The sequence below is a fragment of the Dermochelys coriacea genome, chromosome 9 (genome assembly GCF_009764565.3).
Source record: "Dermochelys coriacea isolate rDerCor1 chromosome 9, rDerCor1.pri.v4, whole genome shotgun sequence".
NCBI classification, from domain to species: domain Eukaryota; kingdom Metazoa; phylum Chordata; order Testudines; family Dermochelyidae; genus Dermochelys; species Dermochelys coriacea.
The window spans coordinates 33,316,532-33,343,325 of NC_050076.1; the positions used below are offsets into that span (position 1 = coordinate 33,316,532).

General features: G+C 42.7%; 2 protein-coding genes and 1 long non-coding RNA gene across 5 annotated transcripts in view; 1 reads left to right on the forward strand and 2 right to left on the reverse strand.

Moving 5' to 3' along the window:
- The window catches only part of LOC122455925, a 31,099-nt gene extending 12,729 nt beyond the window's left edge, over positions 1-18,370 (reverse strand). Inside the window, exons 1-6 of the mRNA XM_043492914.1 lie at positions 18,227-18,370; positions 17,295-17,485; positions 14,717-14,939; positions 7,919-8,059; positions 4,431-4,579; positions 2,995-3,135 (exon numbers count right to left, since the gene is read on the reverse strand). Of these exons, the coding sequence (XP_043348849.1) occupies positions 2,995-3,135; positions 4,431-4,579; positions 7,919-7,981 (353 nt within the window). The 5' untranslated portion in view covers positions 7,982-8,059; positions 14,717-14,939; positions 17,295-17,485; positions 18,227-18,370. The remainder of the gene's footprint in view (positions 1-2,994; positions 3,136-4,430; positions 4,580-7,918; positions 8,060-14,716; positions 14,940-17,294; positions 17,486-18,226) is intronic.
- The window catches only part of LOC119861031, a 72,241-nt gene that overhangs the window by 31,614 nt on the left and 13,833 nt on the right, over positions 1-26,794 (forward strand). For both annotated transcript variants that reach the window (XR_006274450.1, XR_006274449.1), the window contains exons 3-4: positions 19,950-20,110; positions 25,472-25,543. This is a non-coding gene — a long non-coding RNA (uncharacterized LOC119861031). The remainder of the gene's footprint in view (positions 1-19,949; positions 20,111-25,471; positions 25,544-26,794) is intronic.
- RASA2 (RAS p21 protein activator 2) overlaps positions 19,928-26,794 on the reverse strand; it is a 105,036-nt gene continuing 98,169 nt past the window's right edge. The window contains exon 26 of one of the 2 annotated variants that reach the window (XR_006274447.1): positions 19,928-20,064. The gene's annotated coding sequence lies outside the window, so the exon portion shown is untranslated. Of the gene's footprint in view, positions 20,065-20,104; positions 20,351-26,794 lie in introns of those variants that run through there. The other variant, XR_006274446.1, reaches the window with a different exon arrangement.

Sequence of the window (26,794 nt, forward strand, 5' to 3'; positions counted from 1 at the left end):
GAAAGAGCCATGAATGTCACTTGCATGAAGTATGGCTTGTTGGACTATAAACATTCATTTTCTTTGCTGGATTATAAAGCTTTAAGGAGTCTATTAAATCAACTTTAGGAAGATATGCAGGGAAATTAGAAAGAACTGACCAGAGTAACTGTAATCAACAGTTTTGGGTCATACAAACATTACAGAGGGCTTATCAAGGCTAAGAAAAGACTTAGCAATAAAATGTATGAGGCTAGGAAAAAGGCACTTCAGGATTACTGAAGTCCCTGAAAGGTAGAGTGAAATGATGTCTTTGGTCAATGGATAGTACACATATTGACCTTGAATAGTCAGGTTTGGTTTTTTTCTTATAATATCTGCAAGTAGACTTCCAAGGGGAAAATCATCTCTGATCATTTTAACATGCTCCCTTGTGCACATGCATTGTAAAGGCTTTTTAGGATCACATTCTATTTCTCATATTTATTACATCAGCATATAGTTTTCTCTAGAGCCTTAGATATATGTCACATCTTCTATCCTGTGTATGTCAGAGTCCATTCAAGACATTGTTTGTTTTAGGGTATGCTTTTGTGGCACTCTCATAGCATATAGTACAGATTAAGTATAAAAGAACAGTAGTGAAAATTTACAGACATGCATCATCATCATGGCAGATCCCAAAGGAATATATCCTCCTTGCAGGGCCACTGAACACTACCCAGATTGATCTCTAGCTAGGTCTTTAAGGTGGTATGACTGGATATTCAGTTTATGTCCACCACTGGCAATCTTATTGCACCACCAAAGCTTTTGGTGACCATTTCTTGGTAAATACAATTTATCACTCGCTGGTCCTAACAACACGTCTACTAAAAAAGCCACCAAAATTGAACCAGTACTCATGCAAGTAGTTGGTAGGATCTGCTATGAATGTCCTCATTTCTGGTCTTGTGTTGCCACTTAATGTGGAGAAGCTGACAAAGACAACAAGAATCAATGACATCCATCTACCACTCTTCAGCTTTTCTGTGCCCGTGTTTCATTGCCATACAACAGAGTTGGTATATTCATGGTTCTATAGATCCACAGCTTTGTAGCAAGCTTGATATCACAGTGCTTCCACAGAGGCTGCTTAAGGTCCCAAAGTATGGCAGCAGTTGCTGCTATATGAGTGTCCACATCTTTGGACCACCCACCAGCACAACCTATGATGCTTTACAAGTATTTGACAGTTGCCACTTATTTGATGTCTTGATTGGACAGGTTAATATTAAGCTTTTAATCTGGAGGTGGAGGTTGCTTGATGGTAATAGCCAGGGATTTAGTGGTATCCAGATTAATAACTTGACCAAAGTGCATTGCTTCATGCCTGACCAACTTGGGCATCAGCTTGTAGTGATTCATTGAACTGAGCCAATAAGACAATGTCATCAGTGTATTCAAAATCTCGAAGCAGAATGACATTCAGCTCAACACCACTGACATTTGCCTCCTCAAGTCCATCAACCAGTTAATGTGAATATTGAACATTGATGGTGACAGAATGCCACTTCGCTAAAGTCTGGTGAAATAAGAAACCATGCCATATATCTGCCATTGACTCGAGCATAGCTTTCTGTTCCATTATAGAGCTCTTCTATCAGTGACACTATCTTCCCAGGGATGGCGAGTTGCCTTAGCATCCTACAAACTTGTTTAATGCACTGAATCAGAGGCCTGACTGAAGTCTCTAAAAAGTACTTCAAAAGCATAATAAATCCATCCAACTTCTCCAGAAGTTGTGTCAAGGTAAAGATCTAGTTGACAGTGGAATGACCAAATCTGACACCGCACTGAGTATCCCCGCCTTTGCCATGAAGTGCATCATTGATTTGGGAGATTAACACAGAAGTGAAGACTTTTCCTAGGACTGACAACAGCATAATACCTTTATAGTTGCTACATTCAGCCTTATCACTGCTTTTAATAGGGCAGAATAACACCTTTCTTTCAGTCACCAGGAATGCTATTAAATGTGCTAGATGATCTGGAAGAGCCTGTGCAGGCATGATACAATACTCTTGCTTGTCTTCAGCAATTCAGGGGTGAAGTTACAACTCCCAGGTGTCTTCCCAGACTTGAATTTATGCACTGCAATCTGAATTTCTTTTAGGCTGACAGAAGGTGGGTTTGCCTGAACTTCTTGTCCCACTTCAAACTGAAGAGGGACTGCCGGCAGTGGAAAATTGAGGAACATCTTGAAACAATCTTACCATTGATGCAGTTGATCTTTCCGACTTCAGCTGATGCTACCATTGATTCTTTACTGGACAAGAGGTACCATCTTTTCCTGCAAACACTGCAAAGTTGATTAGAGGCTGTGAAGATCACATCTGGGGGCAGCTTGTTCTAAACTAGCTGCCTAAGGTGACCACCAGGGTTCCTTATCTATCTTACACAATGACTTTATGTTCCAAAGTTGAATCCACTTGGCTTTTGCTTTTGCTCTCAACAAATGCATATTTGAAGACTCAAATTGTAGCCTGGCTTTTTTCTTAGCTCCAACTCAGTAAGCATCTCTGTTCTGTGGGTGGCATTTGAAGGGCTGAGGCCCCAGAAGCAGTCAGCAATGATTATTTGAAACAACACCATTCCTCATCAGATGACAGAGAAAGCAAGACTTCAGTCTAAAGTTTTGACGGCCGTAAGCAGCTGAGAACAGAAAGCTATCAGATAGTGGAGTTCTAATAAGAACTTTTGGTTGAATTGGACTAATTTTGGCCTATTAACTGGCTGCCATTGAAGCTGGACTTTTTCATGAAATGTATACTTGTATAAAGTATAAGCCAGCTCAAATTAATTAAACCTGAAGTACAAAACAATAAAATGTGAGCTAGCAATAAAATCTCTCCTGGTAAAAATATCATACATTTAATTAGAGAAAGAACAGGCAACTCTCTAACGTTTTTAGAAAGGAAGAGTGACATAATCATCAAGCAAAAGTTAAATAATTCCAAAGAGTTTTAATCTTACCAAATGGCAGTTTGGGCTACAATGGGGCCTAACTTGGACCCACTTTCAAGTTCCAAACTACAGTAGCATAAGCTGAGAGTTAGAAGTTTTCTGTTTCCCTCTAACCCAGAAACAAGGCCGTTGAGTCCTTTATCTCCAAACCTGTAAAAGACAATAGATTATTTATGTCTATCTGCTGACCAAGACTATAAATGTCACCTTCAAAGAGAATACCTTTTTGCATCCTGAAACATGCAATAGTCCAGCCTGTGTTCAACAAACTGTCACTTAGAACAAAAGACCACAGCAACTACCACCTTGTCATAAAGCTCCCTCTTGTTGAATAAGAGTTTTTATTGAGCTGACTCCAGCTGTTCCTGACCTCTGCCAATAAATGCCTTTTTCCTCTTCACCTGGCCTGCTTTTTACTTTCAAATGCAGACATAGCCACAGTGGCCCATGCTTTCATCACCTTGAGGCTAGGTTACTGCAGTGCACTGTACCTGTGACTGACTGTGAAAGCATCATGGAAGCTTCATTTCAATATACACTAGCCGAACTATTAGGGCACAAGCAGACCAACAAATATACCTTAAACTTGTGCTCTAGGCTCTACACTAGCTCTTATCCAATTCTGTATCTGCTTCAGATCATGGTTCTAATCTTTAAAATCCAAAGTGGGTTAGGGCCTACCTATGTCAGAGACTGCCTCTGTCTTCACCACTCACCACGACAGCTGCATTGAAGAGATGCTGCAGCAGACAGCCCCAGGGTGACTCTTGGAGGGTGGAAACAGGGCACACTTAGTGTAAAGACTCAACTGTAGGATTTCCTACTCCAGAGATCAGGCTGAGCCTCAATTTTGACACACTGAGGGCTCAAAATAACTCTTTGTCTTTGTGCAAGCCTTCCTTCAGCAGCAGTGACTGCAGACTGACCCAGCAGTGTTGCTTCTGGAGACATAGGCAACAGGTATAATCCCATTTAACAGTGGTGTAAACAAGGGCCTGGACAAGAATGTGCTTTTCTATATAGCACCTCAGTAGTCAGATGATGGGCACATTAAGAAATGCTTAGCTGGAAAGGAAGACCATTTCAGGGGCAAGTTTCCTGGTATTGGACATGATAACTATAGTTAATTCTTTGTAAAATCCAGTTCTTAAATGGATATTATAATGAATTAGTACAGGGAAACTACATTTATCTGAATTATGGATTCAGGTGGGGAAAAAAAGACATTTTGGGTAACTGAAATTCAGCCTGGGGATTTATCCACAATCCGTAATAGATTTTTGTTAGTATGGGGATGAGGAACTTGGGAACCATTGCTTATAAACTTCAGAGGAGAAACTTCATATCAAAACTGTTCTGACTTTGAGGGTACGCTGAACATAACAAGCACTGTTCAAACTCACACTCACTCACTGCTGTGGATACATAGCTCCTCTTTCTCTTACTTGGTATAATCTAGAACAATGGAGTTCAAGTTGCTGAAAGGGAAAGCTGCTCCAAGTCGCTCCATGGACCATGCATCTATCGGCACATGAGTTATTTCTAGAGTACAAAAGGGATAGTTGGTATGTCCATTCCGCTCTAAAAGCATTGCCTAGAAATGCAAAATATGAATAGACATCTGTTATGAAACAGAACTGCACACCTCTGATAGGAAAGGTAAGTTTTTGGTTTGGTTTTTACATTTTTTAAATCTAAATTTTCCTGTGTACTTTTAGTACTTTTGGAAGGTGTCAGATTGACAATGCTGGAGACAGATGTTCTCTGTTTATCCTCCATACAGAGACATTATGGGCAGTGGCAGTGCAAGCGTCTCCTACAATATGCCACAACTTTAATCTACCGAGACCAACTCTTGGGGAGAGAGGATAGTTAATTCTCCATGCACATTCATCTGTTGGCCTCTCTGCTGAGATTGCTAACCTAGCGAACAGTTAGAGTTAATTGTTGTGATGGTTTGTGTCACTTATGGACACTTATCCACTGGGAACTGACTTAGATCACAAAATAACCAATAATGTAATCACTTCAAGCATATTCATCCTAAGTGTCTTCTGTTCTTCAAATATCAACTCTAGAAAGCATTTTTATTGCCTTGCCCACTACCCTAGGCCTGGAGGGTGGGAATCATGTGTGTTCCTGACCCTGACCTGCCAGTTCCTCTCTTGGCCCACCAGTTTCCCACTCCCTTCCTGCATCAAGATACCTGGACCAGTGAAGGCCTCCCTAGGGCCCAAGGGAAGGATGGAGGGAAGCTGAGCCCCTCTACTATACAGGAAGTCAGAGGTCCATACAGAGAGGATTCTCCATGCACAGATCTGTGGGGCATGAAACTTCCAAACATTTTCAATCAAAACATTACACTATTGCATTAGTGTATGAGAGGACCCTACCAAATTCACAGTCCATTTTGCTCAATTTCATAGCCATAGGATTTTAATAATCGTAAACGATTTCAGCTATTTAAATCTGAAATTTCATAGTGTTGTAATTGTAGGGGTCCTGACCCAACAAAGGACTTCTGGGGCAGAGGTCTCAAGGCTATTGTAGAGAGTTTGCAGTACTGCTACCCTTACTTCTGCGCTGCTACTGGCAGCGCTGCCTTCAGAACTGGGTAGCTGGAGAGCGGTGATTGCTGGCTGGGAGCCCAGTTCTGAAGACAGAACTGCCGCCAGCAGCAGCACAGAAGTAAGGATGGCATGGTATGGTATTGCCACGCTTACTTCTGCGCTGCTGCCTGCAGAGCTGGGCCCTCAGTAAGCAGCTGCCGCTCTCTGGCTATCCAGTTCCGAAAGGCAACAGCGCAGAAGTAAGGATGGCTGTAGTGGGGCGGCTGCTCCATTCCATGAGAAAAAGGGCTGGAACAGGCCAGAAAGGCTGCGCAGACTAGCAGCCAGTCAGCAAAGGCCTTTGGAGAGCCAGTCAGGGCTAAGGAAGAGGCAGCCAATCAGGGCTGGACTGGCCCCTATATAAAGGCTGCCTAGCAAAGGAGAAGGAGTCTCTCCCTTGCTGGTTGGGAGAAGGACTGGCTCCTGAGGTAAGGAGGTAGCACCTTGGACAGAGCAGTGCTGGGCAGGCTTGGGGGAGCAGAGGAGAGCTCTGGCCCAGTTACCTGCCAGGCTGCAGCCCCTGCTAAAAAGGGTCGAGAAGGTGCACGGGGCCAAAGGGGAAGTGGCCCAGGGAAGATAGATGGACAAGAGCAGAGCAAAGGAGGGCAGAGAGAGGCTGCAGCTAGAGAGTCCCTGGGTCAGGACTCAGTAACAGGTGGGCCTGGGTTCCCCCCATTACCCCGCATCTGGCCACAGAGGAGTGTGGCCGAGACAGACTGCAACTTGTCCTGAGCTGAGGGCTTGGGCTTGTGGTTGGCCACTGAGGCAAGTGCAAGCCAAAAGACTGTCGTTCCCCCGCCTCCCTCCCCCGGAAGTGGGTGAGAATGGAGTAGTGGGTGCTGCCGGAGGGCAGTGTCCTGAAGCAGACACCACCAGCAGGGAGCAAGGCGGTTCCCAAATCAGCAGAGAAGACAACACTCGAGACAGCAAGCAAAGAAGGCGCCCCGCAGTTGACAAGAGCTAATTCCCGGAGCAATGAACAGGAGGCGCCAGTGGTGGTGAGTTGTGGCATAGTAAGGTATTGCCACCCTTCTGCGCTGCTATTGGTGGGGCGCTGCTTTCAGAGCTGGGCACCTGGCCAGCAGCTACCACTATCTGGCCACCCAGCTCTGAAGGCAGCTCAGAAATAAGGATGGCAATGCTGCAACCCCCCCCCCCAATAACCTTGTGACCCCCCTGCAACTCCCTTTTGAATCAGGACCCCTATTTGTGAAATTTGTGAATTTGTCTCCCCTGTGAAATCTGTATAGTATAAGGTAAAAGCACACAAAAGACCAGATTTCATGGGTGGGGGACCAGATTTCATCATCCGTGACAAGTTTTTCATGGCCATGAATTTGGTAGGGCCCTATGCATGAGAATCTGAAAGTGAAACAGACTAGAAATTGATTATAAACCAAAGTGAAACTGGCTAGTTTGTTTCATTGTACACTCTGAGAGATATGTTTTAAATAAAATACAGTATAAATGGGGAGAAGTAAGTTAGATTTTCAAAATTGCTTCAGTTTTTGTCAGAGCCGATACATACATCTCACCAAATCTGAGTGTGCTAGAAACACCTGCTAAGTGTTATCAAGACCATTAGAAAAGAGATCTGACTGGATTTGAGTACATATGAAAGAATGGTTTCAGAGTAGCAGCCGTGTTAGTCTGTATTCGCAAAAAGAAAAGGAGTACTTGTGGCACCTTAGAGACTAACAAATTTATTAGAGCATAAGCTTTCGTGACCTACAGCTCACTTCATCGGATGCATTTGGTGGAAAAAACAGAGGGGAGATTGATAGACACACACAGAGATCAATCTCCCCTCTGTTTTTTCCACCAAATGCATCCAATGAAGTGAGCTGTAGCTCACGAAAGCTTATGCTCTAGTAAATGTTAGTCTCTAAGGTGCCACAAGTACTCCTTTTCTTTATACGAAAGAATTAAACTCTTCGGGCATGAAATCATACTACCCCCACAATCGAAATCTTTGTCTCTCAGAATGTGTTGTTGGTTCATTGTCTCAATAGGCCTTCTGGTCTAGTTTGTGGAACTATAAAATCCAGGATATTGGTGTGGTTTTTTTTGTTTTTTTTTTTCTAAAACTTGTTTTTGTATATCTGGTGTAATTTGCACTGGCCGTTTATCTACACAATTATCCATTGTCTTCCTACACTTTTTCAATTACATATACAATCATTCTAGCTAGGTACTGGTATTTCCAATTTACCTACCACTGCATATATTCCTGCAAAAATAAAAGAACAAAAACCAAAATCCTTTTACTTTCAATCAGCTTCTCTTTAAATGTCTACTTTTTATATGTATTTTATTTTACTTACAAGGTTTGCAATGTCTTGATTGTTTAGCTGAATTCCCCAGAAACAGAGTTCCTTTCCCAACATGTATCGTTCATCTCTAATTGTCCTTAATAGAGGTGTGAGTAAGACTGGCTGGGAATTCTGAGAGTTTGTGAGCACAAACTAAAAAACCAAAACTTAATTACAATTTGGTGTAATCAAAACAGAAACAAACGTACATTATATTTTATGAACCCAAACATAAAATGTACCGTTACCTAAATGTACTATACATTAATGGTGATCTATAATTGTTAACAAAAGTCAAAGATGCTCTGCATATCAATATATAAAAATTATGCAGAATTCCTTAAATAATCAGGGCGAAAGGGACATTTAGCACATTATTTTCTACATTGGTGGAGCTCTAGCCTTTGCACCCATAATGAATAGAATAAACAAGATGTAGGCATTTTTACCATTGTGTCATCTGACCCAGGAGATAAATCTGGAAAGAATTATTTTATATCCTAGATTTATATCTTATGGAACTGTAAAAAAACAACAAAAAAGCCAATCTCCCCCCGCACCACCCAGGCATTTCTGGAGATAAGAGGACAAGAACATTTTAAGTTAATGTGCTCTTGCTCCTCTTAACCTGGTTATCTGGACCATGCAAGTGTATAATAGCTAATTATGGCACATTTGGAAGTCAGGGGATGCATTTGCAGGTTTCTTTTCAAGATTATAATCAAAATTTTCAAATTAAGTGCCTACAGTTAGACAGATATTATATCTAAATCCATGTTTAATCTCCTAAAGTTAGGATTCATTGGAAGCTACAGATGCTCAGCCAGCACCTCTGAAAATTAGGCCACTTTTATAGGAGTGGCTAACTTTAGTACCCGGTTTGGGAATATGATCTACGTTCATTGGAGAGGAAATCTATGTAAATGTCTAGAACACATTCAAAGTAAGAATATAGTGTAATTGTAGTCCTCCTCACCCTGGGGCTAGTACCTGCCTTAGCTGCGATGCAGCAGCACAGATTGCTGTCTCAGGCAGAGGCAGTCAGCAAGAGGGCAGCTTGAGTTGGGGAAGGGACTTGGAATGCACCCAAAGGGGCAGTTGGAATAAAAGCTTTTGAAGAAGAAGAATCGAAATGCTGAGCTAACGGATGACCTGGAGCCTTGTTAGGTGGTGACGTGATAAAATAAAAGAACAGGAGAATAAAAGTAAGGGACTGGCAAGTGAAAGGGAGGAGAGAAGGAAAATAGGAAAGGTTTCACGTTAGGAGAAGCAGAAAAAATAGACCTGGGTATGTGAGCAGGTACTATTAGAGTATCCAGGAAAAAAAGCTTGAAAGGATATGTAATTGGTGAAAAAGCAAATTGATCATAAAGCTGTGTTAGATGAAAACAGATCCTGATATCGGTAAATGAGAAACCCACTCGCAAAGGACCTAAGAAGTGTATGAACAAAGAGAATGACTGTTTGAACAGTATTCCTTCAACAGATGTTCAAAGTGTCTAACTCCTGGTCTACACTAGGAGTTGGTTGAATTTAGCAGTGTTAAATTGATTTAACCCTGCACCCGTCCACACGACGAAGCCCTTTTTTCCCCCGACTTAAAGGGGCCTTAAAATCGATTTTCTTACTCCACCCCGACAAGGGGATTAGTGCTGAAATCGGCCTTGCCGGGTCAAATTTAGGGTACTGTGGACACAATTAGATGGTATTGGCCTCTGGAAGCTATCCCAGAGTGCTCCATTGTGACCGCTGTGGACAGCACTCTCAACTCAGATGCACTGGCCAGGTAGACAAGAAAAGGCTCGCGAACTTTTGAATTTCATTTCCTGTTTGGCCAGCGTGGCAAGCTGCAAGTGGGTGCAGAGCTCATCAGCAGAGATGACGATGCAGGAGTCCCAGAATCGCAAAAGAGCTCCAGCATGGACCGAATGGGAGGTACGGGATCTGATCACTGTATGGGGAGAGGAATCCGTGCTATCAGAACTACGTTCCAGTTTTTGAAATGCAAAACATTTGTCAAAATCTCCCAGGGCATGAAGAACAGAGGCCATAACAGGGACCCGAAGCAGTGCCGCGTGAAACTTAAGGAGCTGAGGCAAGTCTACCAGAGAGGCAAACGGCCCCTCCGGGTCAGAGCCCCAAACATGCCGCTTCTATGATGAGCTGCATGCCATTTTAGGGGGTTCAGCCACCACTACTTCAACCATATTGTTTGACTTCTTCAATGGAGATGGAGGCAACACGGAAGCAGGTTTTGGGGACGAGGAAGATAGCTCACAGCAAGCAAGTGGAGAAACCAGTTTTCCTGACAGCCAGGAACTGTTTCTCACCCTGGACCTGGAGCCAGTACCCCCCAAACCCACCTAAGGCTGCCTCCCGGACCCGCCAGGTGGAGAAGGGACCTCTGGTGAGTGTACCTTTTAAAATACTATAAAAGGTTTAAAAGCAAGCGTGTTTAATTATTAATTTGCCCTGGCATTCGCGGCTCTCCTGGATGTACTCCCAAAACCTTTGCAAAAGGTTTCTGGGGAGGGCAGCCTTATTCCGTCCACCCTGGTAGGACACTTTACCACTCCAGGCCAGTAGCATGTAGTCGGGAATCATTGTAGAACAAAGAATTGCAGTGTATGTTTGCTGGCATTCAAACAACATCTGTTCTTTATCTCTCTGTGTTATCCTCAGGAGAGTGATATCATTCATGGTCACCTGGTTGAAATAGGGTGCTTTTCTTAAGGGGACATTCAGAAGTGCCCATTCCTGCTGGGCTGTTTGCCTGTGGCTGAACAGAAATGTTCCCTGCTGTTAGCCACGGGGAGGGGTGAGGGGCTAGCCACGCGGTGTGGGGAGGCAAAATGCGACCTTGTAACAAAAGCACATATTCTATGTATGTAATGTTAACGGCAAGGTTTACTGTGAAAGAGTGTACCCATTGTTCTATAAAATGTGTCTTTTTAAATACCACTGTCCCTTTTTTCCTCTCCACCAGCTGCATGTGTTTCAAGGATCACAGGATCTTCTCCTTCCCAGAGGCTAGCGAAGATTAGAAGGCAAAAAAAAAGCACTCGCGATGAAATGTTCTCTGAGCTCATGCTGTCCTCCCACACTGACAGAACACAGATGAATGCATGGAGGCAGACAATGTTAGAGTGCAGGAAAGCACAAAATGACTGGGAGGAGAAGTGGCGGGCTGAAGAGAGGACTAAAGCTGAAAGGTGGTGGCAACGTGATGAGAGGAGGCAGGATTCAATGCTGAGGCTGCTGGAGGATCAAACTAATATGCTCCAGCGTATAGCTGAGCTGCAGGAAAGGCAGCAGGAGCACAGACTGCCGCTACAGCCCCTGTGTAACCAACTGCCCTCCTCCCCAAGTTCCATAGCCTCCTCACCCAGATGTCCAAGAACACGGTGGGGGGGCCTCCAGCCACTCCACCCCAGAGGATTGCTCAAGTAACAGAAGGCTGGCATTCAATAAGTTTTAAACTTTTAAAGTGCTGTGTGGCCTTGTCCTTCCCTCCTCCACCACCCCTCACGGGCTACCTTGGTAATTATCCTCCTATTTGTGTGATGAATTAATAAAGAATGCATGAATGTGAAGCAACAATGACTTTATTGTCTCTGCAAGTGGTGATTGAAGGCAGGAGGAGAAGGTGCTTAGCTTACAGGGAAGTAGAGTGAACCAAGGGGGTGGGGGTTTCATCGAGGAGAAACAAACAGAACTTTCACACTGTAGCCTGGCCAGTCATGAAACTGGTTTTCAAAGCTTCTCTGATGCGCACCGCACCCTCCTGTGCTCTTCGAACTGCCCTGGTGTCAGGCTGCGTGTAACCAGTGACCAGGCGATTTGCACGTAGTCTGGAACCTCCCACCCCACCATAAACGTCTTCCCCCTTACTCTGACAGATATTGTGGCGCGCACAGCAAGAAGTAACAACAGTGGGAATATTGGTTTCATTGAGGTCTAACCGAGTCAGTAAACTGCACCAGCGTGCTTTTAAACGTCCAAATGCACGTTCTACCACCATTCTGCACTTGCACAGCTCCTGACTACTGTCCAAGCTCCCTGTGTATAGCTTCATGAGCCATGGCATTAAGGGGTAAGCTGGGTCCCCAAGGATAACTATAGGCATTTCAACATCCCTAATGGTTATTTTCTGGTCTGGGAAGAAAGTCCTTTCCTGAGTTCCTGAAGATGCGAGCGTCATGTACCTTTCCTAGCCATCCCACGTTGATGTTGGTGAAATGTCCCTTGTGATCCACCAGTGCTTGCAGCACTATTGAAAAGTACCCCTTGCGGTTTATGTACTCGCCAGATTGGTGCTCTGGTGCCAAGATAGGGATATGGGTTCCATCTGTGGCCCCACCACAATTAGGGAATCCCATTGCAGCAAAGCCATCCACTATGACCTGAACATTTCCCAGGGTCACTACCCTTGATATCAGCAGATCTTTGATTGCGTTGGCTACTTGCATCACAGCAGCCCCCACAGTAGATTTGCCCACTCCAAACTGATTCCCGACTGACCGGTAGCTGTCTGGCGTTGCAAGCTTCCACAGAGCTATTGCCACTCACTTTTCAACTGTGAGGGCTGCTCTCATCTTGATCTTCTTGCGCCTCAGGGCAGGGGAAAGCAAGTCACAAAGTTCCATGAAAGTGCCCTTATGCACGCAAAAGTTTTGCCGCCACTGGGAATTGTCCCAGACCTGCAACACTATGCAGTCCCACCAGTCTGTGCTTGTTTCCCGGGCCCAGAATTGGCATTCCACCGCATGAACCTGCCCCATTAGCACCATGATGACCATATTACCAGGGCCTGTGCTTTGAGAGAAGCCTATGTCCATGTCCTCATCACTCTCGTCACTGCGCTGACATTGCCTACTTGCCCGGTTTTGCTTTGCCAGGTTCTGGTGCTGCATATACTGCTGGATAATGCACGTGATGTTTAATGTGCTCCTAATTGCCAAAGTGATCTGAGCGGGCTCCATGCTTGCTGTGGTATGGTGTCTGCACAGAAAAAAGGCGCAGAACAATGGGCTACCATTGCTCTGATGGAGGAAGGGGCAACTGACAATATGGCTTACAGGGTTGGCTTACAGGGAATTAAAATCAACAAAGGGGGTGGCTTTACATCAAGGAGAAAGAAAAACAACTGTCACACAGGCCCCCTCAAGGACTGAACTCAAAACCCTGGGTTTAGCAGGCCAGTGCTCAACCCATTGAGCTATCCCTCCCCTGGTATTTCTGGCAGGACTGAATCTCCATTAAACTTTTTAAGGTGCCCCTGACAGACCTCACCGAAACGATTGTTGGCCGTTGATTTCACGGAGGGAGGGAGGGGGGAGCAAATGAACACAAAACAAATCTGGTCTATTTCTTGTTTTGATCCACTCCATCTATCTTTTACATCTTTGGCTGTCAGCAGACGGTGCAGTAGGACTGCTAGCCATCCACATCTCCTTGCTGCTCGGCAGAAGATGGTGCAATAGGACTACTAGCCATCCTCATCTCCTGCCTGCTCGCTATAAGATGGTACAATAGGACTGCCGGCAGGACTAAAGAGAATGACCTGGTCCAGTCACTCCTAATTTAGTTCCTGTGCCCATGTCTGCCCAGGTGCTCCTGACTGACCTTACCGAGGTGGCCAGGAGCACCTCGGACACGATGACTATGGTTATCAGGCCTATTGCACCATCCGCTGCCACAAGGCAATGGGTTGCTGCTGTTGTGTAGCAATGCAGTACCGCGTCTGCCAGCACCCAGGAGACATAGGGTGACAGTGAGCTGAGCGGGCTCCATGCTTGCCGTGGTATGGCGTCTGCACAGGTAATTCAGGAAAAAAGTCGCAAAACGATTGTCTGCTGTTGCTTTCACGGAGGGAGGGAGGGCCTGACGACATGTACCCAGAACCACCTGCGACAATGTTTTTCGCCCGATCAGGCATTGGGATCTCAACCCAGAATTCCAATGGGCGGTGGAGACTGCGGGAACTCTGGGATAGCTACACACAGTGCAACACTCCAGCAGTCGATGTTAGCCTCAGTACTGTGGAAGCACTCCGCCAAGTTAATGCACTTAATGCACTTAGAGCATTTTGTGTAGGGACACACACAATCGACTATATAAAAACAATTTCTAAAAAACCGACTTCTATAAATTCGACCTAATTTCATAGTGTAGACATCACCTAGTGGGCCCTCATTTGTCTATTAGGGTAAGAAACCCCACTTGTGGATAAACTCAGTGGAAAAAGGTACAGCTACAGGAGCATTTCAAGCCAAAGAGAAGCAAAAAGCAGGACCACAAGAATGGAGTTGGACTTACAGCCAAGGAGAGGAAAAGTTGATTTTTCTCTGAAGTGACACAGTATATCATTTGCTCTTATTAATAACAATGCATTTGGTACTAACTGCAAATGTGTACAAGCTCACAAAAGTTAATGAGTTGGTAACCTATAGTTTATTTTAATAAGTAACGTGTCTTTGGTAATGGTCTATATTATTTATGATCCTGGTACAATTTTGGGGTTTTCCCTTCTAAAGTTCTAAAAATGTAAAATTATCCTTTTTGTCTTGGTTTGCCTCTGCCTCTCCTCACAGTTAGCATAGCCCAGCCTTACTGGGTCACTACATAATTCAATTGGTATTTGTTATTTATTTCAGTCTTAAAACTCCATTCCAAAGAACGCACACCAGAGCTCTGAGTGCTCTTGACATAAAACTTTATAAGCATAGTAGAGAAAAGTTACAGAATCAAAGCAGTTCTTTTTCACTCCTTCAATCTCACCTTAAATTATTATGTAGAACATATATTTACCTTCTAAGAATAGTTTCATTTTCTATGCATTGTCTTAAGCTCTGTTTGATCATGCTACTGACAGAGCTTTGGAAAAAGGCACAATTCCTTTCATAGGTTTTCATAAACTTTTCAAGAATGGAAATATATGGAAGTAAACTCGCTTTTTTCATTTTCTCTTTCTCCTTTCCTTGCATGATTTTTTTTTTGAAAATTTTGTTGTCTTGTCCTTAACTTGCTTACCCTGAAACACAAAATTAAAGCTTATTTGTATTAGTAACAAAGCTCTTATTGAAATGTTAGTTTTATGATAATCAAAGAACAATTATGTAAGGGTGTGAGGAAGGGTGTGTATTTTGGCCAACGGATGCATATCCTGGGGAGTATTGTAGTATTTATACATTGGTGTATTAACAGAGCAAACAATATTAAAACATTTAAGCATAGTGTCATATTAAATCAATCTGCCAAAGAAAATATTTAAAAAAAAAACATCAAAAACCAATCCTACATAAAAATCCAGGCAATGTTTATCAGCACAGCTCTGTGTCAGTACCACTCCTAAAGTTCTAGATTATCTGTGATGTTTTAGCAGTAGGAGTATGCGTGACAGTGCTGTTAATGGACAATTAATAGCACAGTTGTGGTTGTAGTGGGGACATCTAGTGTGGGAGGGACAACCACACTGGGGTACAAGCAGTGAAATGGGGCCTGAATTGGCACACCTGCGTCAACTCTAATGCTAGCAGCTGTCTGGACAGTGCTAAAGCTACCTGATGCAATTGCCAAAAGTACTTTATTTATAATTGTTTCCTATACTAGTGTATACAACTTCCTCTTTCTTCTTTCGAATGGCTAGTGAACTTCAGGTGAAATTACAATTTCACCTGAAGTTGATCTAGCCAAATGGCTACATCAAGAGTAGCAGAATTTATTGCAGTAATGCCTTCTTCATATTTATAAATTGGGCAGTAGGTAGGCATATGTTTGATTGTCTGTCATGGGAAACCACACTTGCACACTAGAGTGTCCTTGATTTTCTATTTGTGCATTAGATATCCACATCTACCATGGTTGGTTTGAATTCAGTTCAGAGTTGACCAAGATGACCCTGAAAAGTCAAACACAGGAACCTTCTGCACGGGATCCAGCAAAGAATGCTTATTTTTTGAGTCTTGTTTAGTCCAATCTGCTTTCCAAGCCTCTTTCTGGTCGTAGCCTGATTGCATGAGGCTAAACAAATGTTCCCAGAAAGGCTTTTAAGACATGGGGGTGAGGGGGAAAGGAGGGAGGCGTTTGGACGTTGTCAAGGGCTTGGCGGATAGGAAGATGTCTGTTTTCGTGGATTCGCTGAGCTTCGTGGAATGTTGCAGCAGTTTGGTGTATTGGCAGGGGAGTGATGTTAGAACAGGTAGCCATGGAGTTGGATGTTGGAGTCAGCTTAAGGATTCCCAGGATGCACTGCATTACTGTATTTAGTTGGGTGTCCACAAGTCGCGTGTGGCTGCACCTGCTGTATGCCGGTGCACAGTATTCAGCTACCGAATATACAAGTGCTATTGCAGATGTTTGCAAGACTGATGCCGATGCACTTCATGTTGTACCTGCTAGTTTCTGGATTATGTTGGCTCTTGGTTTTAATCTTTGCAGCTACCTTCTCAAGGTGATCATGGAAGATGAGGGTGCAGTCCAGTTTCACGCTGAGATATATTGGAGTATAATCATGTTGCACATTTTTACCACAGAAAGTTTCTTTGCATGTTTTTGGCACTCCAATTATCAAGATGAAATGTGCTTATTGTTTTTCCAAGGTTTGGTTTGAGCCTCCATTTCCAGAGGTATTGTTCTATAGTTCGGAGGTTCTCAGTTAATGCTTTCTCAATGTCATGGAGATTTGGTACATGAATTGTCTTACTCTTCAAGATCCTATGCAGCTGTCAGGAAGCTGTGGAAGGTGGCACTTCAGAGGGACACAGAGCAGTGCAGTGGCATGAGATTTCCATCCTGGTATCTTTGGCCTCACACCACAGGCACTGACTCTGTGGGTGCTCCAGGACTGGGAAAAATTGGTGGGTGCTCTGCACCCACCATCAGCTCCCCGCCCCAACTCACCTCTGCCTCCGCCTCCTCCTCCTCCCCTGAGCATGCCATGTCCCTGCTTCTCCTCCCAGTGCTTGCTGCTGCGAAACAGCTGTTTTGTGGCATAACAAGCAATGGGACGGAAGGGGGAGGAGCGGGAACACGGCACGCTCTGGGGAGGCGGTGGGGAAGAGGCGAGGCCGGGGCAGGGACTTTGGGGAAGGGGTTGGAATGGGGGCAAGGGTGGAGTCGGGGCGGGCCAGGGGGTGTTCGAGCACCCACCGGTGCCAGGAGAAGTTGCCGCCTATGCCTCACACAGGCCTTTGGGATCTGCCTGATTTCAGGGTAGACCCTGCAGCCTATTTTACTGGGAAGTAAATCCTGCCCTTTGGTGGGACGATTTTCATGATGGGAGAATTTCCTCTCCCAGACCCTTCCCTTTGCACACATGATTTGAACCACAGGAAGGGGTTATCTGGGCCAAAATTATTTTCTCCTTAATGCGTTGTGCACCACTTACCTAGTACAACTGCTGCATTCAAGTTGCAAATGAGGTATGGTGCTGGATACATACACACAAGTTCAGTCACATCACAAAATACATCATGGGGTTGTGTAGTTTTATTTGCATGAGTCCTGTTATTCATAAATGGCCAAGGCACAATTGAGTTATGCAGGCCATATCGGAGACCATCGTGTATTCTGTATATGCTGTGTATTTTTCAGAAAAAAATGTTACGAGTGTTTTAGAGTTTGTAAAATGCTATTGGGACAATTTCTTATATTTACTTTAAATATTAAGAGCTCATCTGTAGAGGCCTTGTGTTAGAATTTCCCTCTATTTTAAAACCTCTCTAACAACCAGTCAGAATAATACATACAAACATCAAAGATTTGAATGTGCTCTCATTTACACCAGTGTAAACTAGTACATCTCTGGAAAGATGAATTAGTAGGGCAGATGAGGCAGGAAAAGATCCATGACAACTTGTCACATGGTTTCACAATTTATCAGATCTTCATCCCATATGCAATATACACCTCCGACATCTTTTTGTTGGCCCCTATTCTGTTATGTCTAATATTTTAAGCTGTCCGTTACTTTGTCTATTTGTCTTTAAAAGGGTCATGCACATCTATAGCACTATACAAAAATCAGTGTATTAAATATAAATAAAATATTTCATAAAGTTATTTCAGTGCAAGTAACAGAAACTAGATAGAGGAGAGGATCAAAAATTACATTGCCTTGGGATGGGAAGCTATTGAACATTTTGAGGCAGAGAACAAATAGTTCAGAGGGCAATTTCACTGTTCCCCCTCTAAATCTGGTAGAACAGATTTTTCTTTTTCACCTCCCCTCCAGTATGTTGCGTAGGAGTAATGGTGCTGATAGTGACTTTGGCTATCTAGAACTGCAGAAGGAAGGAGCTGATTTGTTCTAATACTTACCGTCCTTTGTAAAGTGTGTTGAGATCTATAGATGAAAACTGCGTTATGCCAGGTCTGAGTATTGCTGTAGGTGATGACTGATTTTCACAAGTGCAGACAGACTCCACCTTGTTGATTTTCACTTTAGGCTCCTTCTCAGCTTCAGACAGACTGAGTGTTCCTCTGTCACTAAGCAACCAAGTCACAGAATTCAGAATGGGAACACTTGAGCAGTGGTGTTGAAAGAGCCAGAGCTCCCACCCCTTAACCTACTAGCCTGCAATTCAAATGGTAACTCCCTCAGAGTGCTGTAGCTCTGTATTGTGATTACAATGTCTAGGGGGGAAAAAATACTGATTCAGAGAAAAATCTGTCTTGATTTTGAGCCCCTCACTGACCCCTTGTCACTGCAATGCCAAATTCAAGACACACTATTGAGAAATAGGGCAGATTCCCCCCATTATTATTGGTGGTTTCTATCATTAGGTTATACCAAGCCAGTAACAAAAGTAAACTTCTCTATCACCACACTAGTTAACAAGCAATCAAAAATGCAGTCTCCTTAGGCATTCGAGCCTTGGTTTTAGCCACCAGACACAAGTACTCCTTTTCTTTTTATATGATAAGTAATTACTGAAAACCAATGTAATCAATTATAGGATCCTTCTAATCCCAAGAGATCAGCCACTTAGGTCAATATGACAGGTTTCAGAGTAGCAGCCGTGTTACTCTGTATTCGCAAAAAGTAAAGGAGTACTTGTGGCACCTTAGAGACTAACAGATTTATTTGAGCATAAGCTTTCGTGAGCTACAGCTCGGAAATGCATCCGATGAAGTGAGCTGTAGCTCACGAAAGTTTATGCTCAGATAAATTTGTTAGGCTCTAAGGTGCCACAAGTACTCCTTTTCTTTTTAGGTCAATATATAACTCAGCTCTTACTCAATAATCATGTTGATGCCAGTCCTTTAGTAACTAAAAAATAAAAGTTTAATTAAAAAAAAAGAGCGTTATTAATGGTTAATAGATCATTTACATGCAAGTGATTTTTCAGTGTTCATAGATCAGGATCATAGCAATGATGGAATAAACTGCTGGCTTGCAAAAAGTCTCTGTGGAATTTACCCAGGCATATTGGGGGCCGTCAGTCCTTTTTCAAAGTTTCCGTGTTAGAAATCCAATCCAGAGAAATGAAACAGGAAATGAAGACAAAATGGAGATATCTCAGGGGTCCTGTTATATCCTCTGCCATGTGCATGGAATTTTACTGTCCCAAACTAAGCTCCCAGCCGCCGTTTGTGGAAAGTTACTGGCCCAAGATGGAGTCCAGGGTCACATGAGCATATCACATGTCCCTACATGCTTTGATGACATGCAGGGGCCGCCACTGCCCATATTCTTTCTGAGGCCTCCCAGGAAGGCTTACTGGATAGGATGAGTTTCTTCTGTTGCCCATTTTTTGAGTGAAGTATCCTTAATGTGCTATCAACATATAGCTGTCTGGCCTCCATGAAAATTGTATCTACTTGGTGTTATCTTACACGTGTTGTGTTCATGGATAAGTCCATGGCCAATATTCATAACTTTAGATACAAAGATGATACATGCATATAAACAGAATACTCATACTTAGAAAATCATAACTTTTCCATTGACACCTTACACAACATACTTTAGACAAGATTAGTTGCAATTGTATAATAGTGGTAATATCAATTATATAAATGGCCATATTCAATCATACAGCATCACGCCCCTCACAAATATCACTTGATGGGTGTCTGCTCCTCTCCACTGCTGAAATTATTCTTGAAATTCCACCTGGGAGTGAAATGGGGATATTTTGAAGTTTCTGAGGAACCTGCAGAAACCAAAATCATCAGTCTTGTGGTTTTCAAGTGTCTCGGGTAAGATATTTTATTGTTACAAATCTTGATTTTAAGCCTCTGTAGAGTTGCTGGAAGTGTTTATTCACGGTTGCCTTCTCACCTCTGTGCAGGACAAGTGACCACAACTAGGGGCTCCATTAGAGACCGAAAAGCAGAAGCTTTAAAACACTACTTTGGCTTTAGGTAAAAAACTTTTCTGCTATCAGATGGCAAAACTGTTAAAATCAATGTCTGCTGACTGTGCACAGCTAGAGTAGTCTGTGATAAGACAACAAACAAACAAACAAACTGCATTTCAGTTAACATCCGTTCTTCTCCATTTTACATGTTTCAGGGTTGCATTTGGAGATATTAATCAAAATATTTTACCAAAGTGAACAAATTACAAATGTATAGGAAGATAAACAAGTTCTGAAGTTCAAAACAAGTACTTCCTTTTGCAAAGTTGATGACTTTTGGGGAAAAAAAAAATCCAAAATAAAGGTATGTAAAAGGGAACTGCAAGATTTTTATCAAATAATGTTCTATCCTTTTTATTGTGAAAACACTGAACAAGACTTTACATTAAAAAACCCATAGTATTTTAAATCCTTATTTGATCACGCTAAAATTTTGCTAATATTTTAAAGCAGTTAGCACAGAAGTGGGCAAACTATGGCCCGGGAGCCACATCCGGCCCTCCAGATGTTTTAATCTGGCCCTCGAGCTTCTGCTGGGAAGTGGGGTCTGAGGTTTACCCTGCTCATACTCCAGCTGGGGTGCAGGATTGGGCTCTTGCCCCACTCCACATGGCTCCCGGAAGTAGCGGCATGTCCCCACTCTGACTACCATGCATAGGGGCAGCCAGGGGTCTCTGCATGCTGCCCCTATAGCTCCCATTGGCCAGGAATTGCAGACAATAGGAGCTGCAGGGGAGGTATCTGCAGACAGGGCAGCAAGCAGATCTGCCTGGCTGTGCCTCCGCCTAGGAGCCGGAGAGGGGACATTCCATTGTTTGTTTCTGGGAGCTGCTTGAGGTAAGCACTGCCTGGAGCCTGCCCCCCTCCTGTGCCCCAACCCTCTGCCCAGCCCTGATCCCCCTCCTGCACCCCCAACCCCTCATCTCCAGCTCCACCCCAGAGCCAGCACCCCCAACTGGAGTCCTCCCGCACCCAACCCCCAATTTTGTGAGTATTCATGGCCTGCCATACAATTTCCCCAGATGTGGCCCTCAGTTAGCATGTTCTACTATTAAAATTTTCTGCAGGATCAAATTTAGAAAAAGATTTCAAAATGGTAATTTTGAAATATGGGTGAATTTTATTCATTAAGGAAATATGTTGATTTAAGACACTTTTGCAATCAGCTCAAAATAGCTTTGATTTTATAAAATTACATTTGGGAAGCAGTTAACACAATTTCGTGTAATCAATACATTTAAAAAAAACTGTTTATTAAATTATATATTTCCTCAGTAGACTAAAGCCATGATAAAACAATATTTTATATATATAAATAAAATTACAGCATAAATATACTAAATTATATTACTAGTAAATATAAAACCTTTCATAGTAAAAATAAGAAATACATATTTTAGGTGAATAATATGCATTTCTCCATTAAACTGGCTGGTGGACTGTGCTATCCTTACCTCAGTACTAGAGCTGAGCAAATGATTTTTTTTTTTTTTGGTTTGGTGACTAACCTGAAAAAAATCTTTAAAATATTGGCTTGTTTCAAACCAAAATTGAATTTTTTTTTTGGTTTTTCTCAAATGAAAAACTAATTTTTTTTGTTTGATTCAAAATGACATTTTGTTTAGAAAACGTCAATTCAAATTTAAAAGTTGAAATGAACAATTTCAACATTTCCAAAAAGGAAAAAAAAAAGTTCAATTTTTCCCCATCCAAAACTATTTGTTAACTTTGACCCATATTCATGAATTGTTTCAGTGCCCCGAAAAACGTACTTTTTGGCAAATGTACTATTTGAGAAAGTGTTGCTCAGCTCTACTCAGTATGTTGTCAGTAGTGCTCTTTATTGGCCTGATCCTTCATCCCTTACTCACACACGTAGTCCAACTGACTTGAATAGGGTTATCAGTCTGATCCAAACTCATTGACATCAGTGGAAATATTCCCATTTGTTTAGGGACCAGTTGCACGAGTAAGAGTTAGACTATGTTTTTAAATACAAAGCAGCAATCAGAAATTTGGGCTTTGATTCTGCAAACAGTTATGCATATGCTTAAACTTTGCAATCCTGAGTACTCCAATTGACTTCCCTGGGGCTACTTACAAGTGCAATGTTAAGTGCATGCATAAATGCTTGCAGGATTGGGGCCGGGTATTGAATTGCCTAATAATATTAAATACATAAAACTATCTTTAGATAAATGTAAGAGGTTTGCTTACAACTAGAAGAACAGGAAAATTCAGTGTTAAGACTGACACCTAGTGTAGTCTTCATACCATACCAGATCTAATGTCATGATCAGAGAAATCTGAGGATTTCAAGAATTCTAACGATGGAAAATCTTGTTTCTATAAACACAACTATTCTTGCAGTTTAGCTAAACTTTCAAAATACAACATCCTCCAAGTAATCTGAGTTAAGAACAGAAGATTTTTTGGTTTATATAAGGACATTTAAAATTAATGGGCCAAAATTTTGTTTTGAAGGACAGGTCCCTGTAATTAGGATTTCCATGTGGTGGTCCTCTGCTCCATTTATATGTGCAGGCAAAAGAAAACATTACATAAATTTTTGTTTTTGGAAACACTTAGAACAAGATTCTTGTCATTTTCACTTCATTGCTGATACACAAGAACAGAGTAGATAGCACAGCAGGAAAATGAGATGTAGATGCAGAATCATAGAACTGGAAGGGACCTGGAGAGGTCATCTAGTCCATTCCTTTGCATTCGTGGCAGAACTAATTATCTAGAGTATTCCTGACAGATGTTTGTCTAACCTGCTCTTAAAAATCTCCAATGATGGAGATTCCACGACCTCCCTAGGCAATTTATTCCAGTGCTTAACGACCCTGACAGTTAGGAAGTTTTTCCTAATGTCCAACCTAAACCTCCTTTACTGCAGTTTAAGCCCATTGCTTCTTGTCCTGTCCTCAGAGGTTAAGAAAAACAATTTTTCTTCCTCCTCCTTGTCACAACCTTTTACGTACTTAATATCATGTTCCCTCTCAGTCTTCTCTTTTCCAGACTTAACAAACCCAATTTTTTCAATCTTCCCTCATAGGTCATGTCTTCTAGACCTTTAATCATTTTTGTTGCTCTTCTCTGGACTTTCTCCAATTTGTCCACATAGTTCCTGAAATGTGGCACCTAGAACTGGACACAGTACTCTGGCTGAGGCCTAATCAGAGCAGAGTAGAGCAGAAGAATTACTTCTCGTGTCTTCTCACAACAGTCTTGCTAATACATCCCAGAATGGTGTTCGCTGTTTTTTCCCCCCCAACAGCGTTCCACTGTTGACTCATACTTAGCTTGTGGTCCACTGTGACCCCCCCCAGATCCCTTTCCGCAGTACTCCTTCCAAGGCAGTCATTTCCCATTTTGTATGTGTGCAACCGATTGTTCCTTCCTAAATGGAGTACTTTGCATTTGTCCTTATTGAATTCCATCCTATTTCAGATCATTTCTCCAGTTTGTCCAGATGATTTTGAATTTTAATCCTATCCTCCAAAGCACTTGCAACCCCTCCCAGCTTGGTATTGTCTGCAAACATTATAAGTGTACTCTGTAGGCCATTATCTAAATCATTGATGAAGATACTGAACAGAACTGGACCCGGAATTGATTCCTGTGGGACCCCACTCAGTATGCCCTTCCAGTGTGACTGAGAACCACTGCTAACTACTCTCTGGGAACAGTTTTGCACCCACTTTAGAGTAGTTCCATCTAGGCTGCATTTCCCTGGTTTGTTTATGAGAAGGTCATGTGAGACAGTATCAAAAGCTTTCTTAAAAAGTCAGGATATACCACGTCTCCCCCATCCACAAAGCTTGTTACCCTGTCAAAAGAAAGCTATCATTTTGGGTTGACACAATTTGTTTTTGAGAAATCCATGCTGATTGTTACTTATCACCTTACTATCCTCTAGGTGTTTGCAAATTGATTGTTTAATTATTTGCTCCATTATCTTTCTGGGTACAGAAGTTAAACTGACTGGTCTATTATTCCTTGGGTTGTCCTTCAGCTTCTGCTGAAAGTGATCGGCTTTGATCTGATCCTGCTTCCCTTGGAGTCCAAAAGAATTTTGCCATTGACATCTATGGGATCAGAATTGGATTTACAGTCCTGGCAAACTTTGAATTAATTTACATTTGTTGAAAAATAAATGTGTGTTTACAGCAAGTGATACAACATTCACCACGGCTTGTTATGTACTTTACTATACAGAGCACATGGTATTTGCACTGCCACTTAATAGAATTTTCTTTCGAAATTGAAAATGCAATATAAAAGGGGCCAATCTTTTATTCCTTAGTATGGTAAAACCTCTCATTGAAGTAAATGATAGTTTTGCCAGAATTAGGACTACAGGATTGGACCCCTAATTTGACCCATTTTCCTCTCCACAGGCAGTTAATTCTCTGTTTTAGTTCTAGGTGAAATCTCCTGGACTATTTTATTGTGTAATTTATTGTTTGTCATTGTGAGATCATGAGACTCAGAGAAACCCTTGGAAAGTCCAGGGCACCAAAATGAGCTTTTTGCTTGTTTGCTACTTCATCTTATTTACATATATGGTCCCAGTGACCACAGTATCTGTACCCTCACAATCTGTAAAGTATTTATGTATCCTCAACTCCACTGTAAGGTAAGACAGTGCTATTATTTCTATTTCAGATGAGGAACTGGCCTGTTTATGTGAACAGTTTCATGGTGGGGGTGTGAATGTGTCTCACACTAGCCTGCCACAGACTGACTGGCCATGGGGGCCCTGCTGGTGCACGTTAATAATTCATTAATGCACTCTGATTAGTCCTATTTCAAAAATAACTAGATAAGTGTATTAAGCAACTGTTAATGCATGGCAGCAGTGTCCAACCGACAGTTGGTGTATGGCAGGCTAGTGGTGGAGTAGATCCACACCCCACCTTGCCATGAACTAAATGTTTGTGACTTGCTCAAGGTTACTCAAGCAGTGTGTGCTGGAGCAGAAAAATAACACCAGTACCCTAACCCCTGAAGCATCCTTTTCTCAAAGGCTCCATATCTGCAAGATGCTCCATGCAAGTGTAGAGGTTCACCTACACAGAGCAGTTTACAAGATTGCACCTACATTTTAAAATAAAACAATATTTAGATTAGATAGAGACATACTGATATTCTGTATATGTTTTTCTTTTCCAAATACCTTGTTTTTATACAGGCTGCCATAAACACAGGCTCATCTTTATGTGACCTGGGAAATAGGGAAGGGTCTCACTGGAAACTCGGGAAGGTAGGCTTAGTAGTAGTGACTTTTACTAACCTTTATTAATAGACCCTTTTCCACAACCAAATTAAATCAGATATGGGTACACTAAATATTACAAAATACAGAGCCATTGAAGCAGTTATAGAGGTACAGGTCACTAGCAATCACAGCATGACACACACACACACACACCCCTTTCTTACAATTAGCTTTTTCTAAAACGTTGGGTGAAGGTAACAGGTGTTAGTCCAGCAGCCAGGCTAGCCATTTTGCAACTACAAAACATTATTTGGGGTATGTCTACACGGCAACTGGGAGCGCACTTCCCAGCATGGGTGGACAGACACGTGCTAGCCCTGCTTGAGCTAGTGCACTAAAAATAGCAGTGTGGTTACAGGCATTTAGGCTGTGGTTTGGGCTAGTTGACTGAATACAAAAATACACCCAATCCCTTGGGTAAGAACTCTGGTAGCTAGCTTGAGCTGCAGTCCATGCTGCTGCAAACAGCTGTTTTTTAGTATGCTAGCTCAAAACAGAGCTAGTGCATGTCTGCCTGTCCACCCAGGTAGGCATACTCCCAACTTCTGTGTAGACATACTCTTATATTGAAAGCCTAACCTGAAAGTAAAATATTCTCCTCCTACTTTATTGGACAGAAGCTGAGGACTGATCACTCAAAATTTTAGCGAGAGGCAGAATTACCCGGTCTCACAGAAGGGCATGGTAATACCTTAAGAGAATTATTTAGGACGATGCAGGAACCTCAGTATGTGTTCTATGATGACAAGGTGGTGCTATAAATCCTGGAACTGTTCTTGTGTGAGAGAAATTAATCTTTCCCTGCCTCATTCATTCTCCCTCCATTCTGTCCAAAGGCACAGCATCCGCCCCAGAAACACTGTGGTACACTTAAACATTGAGATAGCAGTAAGGGTATGTCTATGCTGCAATTACACACCTTCAGCTGGCCTGGGATAAGGGGCTGTTTAATTGCCATACAGACATCCAGGCTCAGGATGCAGCCTGGGCTCTGGGACCCTGCAAGGTGGGAGGGTTTCCGAGCTTGGTCTACAGCCCAAGCCCAAACCATCTGCACTGTAGTTAAACCAGTGGTAAGCAACCTGTGACCCGTCAGGGTAAAGCGTGGTTGGGCCACGAGATAGCTGCCTGCAGCCCCCATATAGCCGCTTCTCCCAGCTCCATTGGCCAGTAACAGCAAACTGTGGCGACTAGGAGCTGCAGGTGGCAGTGCCTGCAGACGGTCAATGTAAACGC